This window comes from Diaphorina citri, unplaced genomic scaffold (genome assembly GCF_000475195.1).
Source record: "Diaphorina citri unplaced genomic scaffold, Diaci psyllid genome assembly version 1.1 scaffold44, whole genome shotgun sequence".
NCBI classification, from domain to species: Eukaryota; Metazoa; Arthropoda; class Insecta; order Hemiptera; family Psyllidae; genus Diaphorina; species Diaphorina citri.
In genome coordinates, this window is record NW_007377481.1 from 133,043 (window position 1) to 139,042 (window position 6,000).

Sequence of the window (6,000 nt, forward strand, 5' to 3'; positions counted from 1 at the left end):
ATTCAGTCAAACATGGCTGAACCAATGAGATCGTGAGATTTCCCAGTGTTTACGTCCAAAGCGGAATCTCAATGGTTCAACCATATTTGACTGAATTAAAAGTCACATAATTGAATACGATACTTCTCTCTCTTTTACTCTGAAAAGGAAAAAGGTTTGACAACTAATTTTTTGATTTGACCAATCAAAAAGTTTGTTATCTCCTACAAACATTTTTTGTGTAACTTTATTTAGCGAACCCTGTCGGCAAATTTATCTATCAAAATAAATCCCCCATTCAAAAAAGAAATAAAAAAATCTCATATCTTTGAGGCTCAAAAATCGAGACTCAAACTGATCTAAGGTCAAAATGTAAATCAGAAAGACAAATTAGCTAAATGTGAATCTACTGCGAGAGGGTATTACAATATTGGATACTTGAGGGACATAGGGTGGGAGGGAGAGGGAGATCAAAATATGAATATGGAGGAATTTGAGAGCGATATGTTTGTACCGATTATTAAACGCGCGAAATTGAATTTGTAATCCCTCAATTCCACCTCAACTAGAGCTGGGGTGTTTGAATTAGGAGCTCAACAGTAAAGATTTTCGTAAAATACAATACGTATGACAAAACCAATTTTAATAACCCTTTCTGGGCATTCACGGTAAGCATTAAACGATTCATCATTAACTTTTCAAAAAATAAACAAATTAAAATTCATTATTAATTCACTCATATTTGCACAAAACTACATCTTAAATTTAAAATAAATAAACAACAACAATACTGTTCAAATTATTAAAATGAAAATTATGAACTAGGTAAAATATTTTAGAGGAAAAAAATATTGAAGAGTTTTTTTGTGAAAAAAAAAGAACAAAAAAATCTGGTTAAATAACATTGAAATTAAAAGACAATAATGTAAATTTGCATCCAAATTTGAACGTTACATTTATGTAACTCAGTAAAGTTGACATTAAATAATTTTTTCTATTTTTTCTGAATAAACTGGGTATCTTCAATGTAAATTCAAGCTGAAACAAGAATACAAAAGAACATTAATGTCAGTGCAACTATTCATAATAACCAAGAACTTAGGATTAGATCGATTAATAATGAAAATTTAGCATAAAGATATAAAAGTCCAAATAGGTACGGTTTGATTAAGAAGAAAATCGGTAATGGAAAGTAAAAATAATCAGTTCGTAAAAAATAGCAATGTTTGAACAAGATCTACTATGTAGTGTAGAAAGTAAAATTTGGTGATTTTAGCACATCCACTATTCTATATAGGTAGGTTTATCCTGACTTTGAACTTAAATATCAATTGGAGGAATTTGAGAGCGATATGTTTGTACCGATTATTAAACGCGCGAAATTGAATTTGTAATCCCTCAATTCCACCTCAACTAGAGCTGGGGTGTTTGAATTAGGAGCTCAACAGTAAAGATTTTCGTAAAATACAATAGGAATGACAAAACCAATTTTAATAACCCTTTCTGGGCATTCACGGTAAGCATTAAACGATTCATCATTAACTTTTCAAAAAATAAACAAATTAAAATTCATTATTAATTCACTCATATTTGCACAAAACTACATCTTAAATTTAAAATAAATAAACAACAACAATACTGTTCAAATTATTAAAATGAAAATTATGAACTAGGTAAAATATTTTAGAGGAAAAAAATATTGAAGAGTTTTTTTGTGAAAAAAAAAGAACAAAAAAATCTGGTTAAATAACATTGAAATTAAAAGACAATAATGTAAATTTGCATCCAAATTTGAACGTTACATTTATGTAACTCAGTAAAGTTGACATTAAATAATTTTTTCTATTTTTTCTGAATAAACTGGGTATCTTCAATGTAAATTCAAGCTGAAACAAGAATACAAAAGAACATTAATGTCAGTGCAACTATTCATAATAACCAAGAACTTAGGATTAGATCGATTAATAATGAAAATTTAGCATAAAGATATAAAAGTCCAAATAGGTACGGTTTGATTAAGAAGAAAATCGGTAATGGAAAGTAAAAATAATCAGTTCGTAAAAAATAGCAATGTTTGAACAAGATCTACTATGTAGTGTAGAAAGTAAAATTTGGTGATTTTAGCACATCCACTATTCTATATAGGTAGGTTTATCCTGACTTTGAACTTAAATATCAATTCGACATTTATATTTCAGAACGTGCTGTCTCCAGATACTTTAGTGATGCATTGGAGACTTTTGGATTCAACATATTTGTGCCCTTAGCCATTGGCTAATTGTAAAAAAAAAAAAAAAAAAAAATCAATTAAAAGTTTAATAATAAAAAAAGTCCCTGAAATGCCTAATGCAAAAGCGGATTTAAAAAAATGCCACCTCGTTAGAATTGGAAGCAAAATGAAGATATATTAAGGAATACTAACACCTAAGGTTTCTACAGGGTGCCTCACTTTAGATCGAACTCGTGGTTACCTGTAGAATCGGGTTCAGTACTATTACGAGTTTCAGAGCTTTCATCTCCCATCTCGTTGGCCTGACAGATTAGGCTGACTCGGTAGAAGTAATTCCTCCAGAATGTTTCTTCACTCAATCTGAAACAAAAATTAGAAACAAAACTTCACTCAATCTGAAACGAAAATTAGAATCAAAACTTCAGTCAATTTGAAACAAAAAGTAGAAACAAAACTTTAATCAATTTTAAACAAAAATCATAGATAATCATTTGAATAAATTTATTCAAATGATTAATACGTACCTACCTATATAATTTTATTTTATCTTAAATAAATTTTGATAAAACTTCTTTTGTATGGATAAATTTTGACCAGTTAATGCCAGAGTTAAACCTGATGCCAGAGTTAAACCTGAACCAAGTTTTAACTCACAAAATAAAATTACCTATATTATAATAAATTATTCAGTTGTAAAATCAAAATACGTTTGATCTGATTTACTTTTTCTTTTAAAATTTCTCCGAGGATTGTATTTATGCCTCTAAGGGTTAAGTTAGCTTAAGGCTTTATTCTTTTAACCCAGGATTAGGTTAGGTTTTATTCTTCTCCCCCAGGTTAGGATACAATGATTAAGGATAAAACAAAGGACTCTTACAATTTTGGCACGAGCTCATCCTTCATCTTCTCAAGCAGAGGATCTTCTGCTAACACGGCCATAGCTACAGGATATTGCGCTTCATAATCGAAATCAAAGTCCACCCCGGGTGGGGGGCTCCGAACAAAGTTTCTCCTATCCTGGAATATGAAACAAATTGGTAAATCATTATTCTCCTCGAATTTTTCTTACTTTTCTACTTCTCTGTTGATTTTTTTCTTCAATATTTACCTATATCTCTTTTTTATTTCATAAATAATATGTTAATCAAACATAACAATACCTAATTTAAATCAAAATCATCAAAGAAATAACAAGATATTATATCTTGTAGATATTACCCCTATTCTGATCCTCAAACACATGATGTATTGAAATTGTGACGACTAACGGGGGATATTAACTGTTTTCAAGCTAGAAATTCAGTAGAGTTCTACTTTGACAGTATAAAAATGTATAATGTCAAAAAAGTACTACTTACCTATGTATATCTCTATGCTTTCTATTTCTAAAGGTATCTAGGTATTCACTATGATAATGTGTAAGCGGTATGACAGTTTTCTTGGGACATATTAGGAGGTGTGAATATTTGATTCCTCTATGAAGCATGTCATAGAAATTGGCAACATACCTATTTCTTTTTATGCTATCATGGAGGTACGATTTCCAAATTTTTTGTCTTGTGAAAATAATATTTGTATTTGCAATGTAATATTTTTAATCCAAATTCTATATGGGGCAAACGTTGTCATCAAAGTTTCTGGTGTCGAAAAAAGCGCTCCTACTCGTAAAGCAAAGAAACCCTGTTTCTGTTGTTGATTTTTTTCTTCAATATTTACCTATATCTCTTTTTTATTTAATAAATTTAATATTTAATATTTTTTGTCTTGTGAAAATAATATTTGTATTTGCAATGTAATCTTTTTAATCCAAATTCTATATGGGGCAAACGTTGTCATCAAAGTTTCTGGTGTCGAAAAAAGCGCTCCTACTCGTAAAGCAAAGAAACACGTAATTCAAACTGGTTCCAAGAAAAATGGATTTATGATCAAAATTGGGACATCCTGTATACCATACTTACTTTAGAAAGAGCCAGACATTCTTCTTTCAGACTTTCTTGGTTGGGATGTCCCACCCAGGGAGGAACGGCCTCTCCCGGCTTGGCCTTATCCTTGCCTCCCTCACCTTCCTTGTTGAAATTTCCCAGGATGTCCTGGAAAAACAACGGAGATTCCTTCTCACTTTCATTTTTGCTTGGTTGCCCGAAAACCGGGTTTACCTTAGCTAAGCACCGATCATTTTTCGGTTCTATTTGGTAAGGCTGTTTCATATCTCCATCATTTTTATTTAGAAGTGTATTACGCTGTGTCCACACAGCTTAAGGACCGATCATTTTTCGGTTCTATTTGGTAAGGCTGTTTCATATCTCCATCATTTTTATTTAGAAGTGTATTACGCTGTGTCCACACAGCCTTGATGACATATGCGATGTGACGGCCGTCGCGTCGACTACGTGTGGACATAGCTTTAGAGTTATTCAAAACAAACCAAAGCTTTAATACCAGGAACAAACCAAAATTTAGTCAGAGTATATGGGAACATGTCACATGCCTTTATTTACATTTAATTTTTCCAGGGTAACCTACGTGTGGACATATCTTTAGAGTTATTCAAAATAAACCAAATCTTTAATACCAGGAACAAACCAAAATTTAGTCAGAGTATATGGGAACATGTCACATGCCTTTATTTACATTTAATTTTTCCAGGGTAAGACCTTACCTTTTCTGGCCTTGGGATTATTTTTTTAATATTGATATTTTAATCAAATTAAAAAAAAAAGTTATTAAAGTTTACAAAGAAGAAAAGTATCTTACATTTTCCTCGACAGTTTTCTTGATCTTGGCTCCTGCCTCGCTCACAGTCTTGCCAGCTTTGTTGACGGCAGAAAACAGGAAACTTTTGATGTTCTTTGCACCTTGGATTGCTTTTGTAGAGACTGAAATCAAAATAAAAACAATCTGTACAAAATAATGCCGATAGGAAAAGATTCAGCCTTTTCTTAGACTGCAGTTAGGTCCAATGGTGGTCAATCAAACAAATTTGAATGGTTCTAAATGAGCTAGGCTCTCAAAAACAGTAACCAAAATAAAAACAATCTGTATAAAATAATGCTGATACGAAAAGATCCTTTTCTTAGACTGCAGTTAGGTCCAATGGTGGTCAATCAAACAAATTTGAATGGTTCTAAATGAGCTAGGCTCTCAAAAACAGTAAAATTTGTATGGTCGCCTGAAAACTTGTATTAGGTATGCAATGTGCTAAGCATAAAGCTCATTATTAGCTTTTTCATTTTTGCTTCGCCATGGTTTCAAGTCAATAATCTACTTTTCTACGGCCACAATCACTTTCATCATGAAATCAGTTAGGCATCCGGGTTTGGAAAAAAAAACAACAAACAAACAGTTTTTCAAAACAAAATGCAGATAGCTTTTATCACACACTACCTACCTAGGTGTGTACATTTTTCAAAATTTAAAATGGAATCTTAAATCAGTTAGGCATCCGGGTTTGGGGAAAAAAAAACAACAACAACAAACTAACAGTTTTTCAAAACAAAATGCAGATAGCTTTTATCACACACTACCTACCTAGGTGTGTACATTTTTCAAAATTTAAAATGGAATCTATGCATAAAAATTTAATATAAAGAAGCAGACATGTACTTATCTATGCATATATTTTTCAACTTCATAGGGGTACGTTGATGGAAAAAAACTGTTTCCCCCATTTATAAATCCCCCCTGATATATTTCCATGGATTACGTGCGGACATGGATTATTTATCAAGCCCCCCCCCCCTTCTCGGATTTCTACGGGGATATTAAAAGCCGATGTAGGTATACGTTTAAAA

The 6,000-nt window shown here is 31.7% G+C and overlaps 1 protein-coding gene across 3 annotated transcripts in view; it reads right to left on the bottom strand.

Annotated features, from left to right (window-relative positions):
* Window positions 1-1,433: 1,433 nt before the first annotated feature.
* The window catches only part of LOC103514459 (synapse-associated protein of 47 kDa-like), a 17,309-nt gene continuing 12,742 nt past the window's right edge, over window positions 1,434-6,000 (bottom strand). For all 3 annotated transcript variants that reach the window (XM_026827423.1, XM_026827418.1, XM_017446394.2), the window contains 5 exons: window positions 4,964-5,085; window positions 4,168-4,299; window positions 3,087-3,226; window positions 2,451-2,569; window positions 1,434-1,865 (listed from right to left, as the gene is read on the bottom strand). In XM_026827423.1, the coding sequence (XP_026683224.1) occupies window positions 1,861-1,865; window positions 2,451-2,569; window positions 3,087-3,226; window positions 4,168-4,299; window positions 4,964-5,085 (518 nt within the window). In that variant the 3' untranslated portion in view covers window positions 1,434-1,860. The remainder of the gene's footprint in view (window positions 1,866-2,450; window positions 2,570-3,086; window positions 3,227-4,167; window positions 4,300-4,963; window positions 5,086-6,000) is intronic.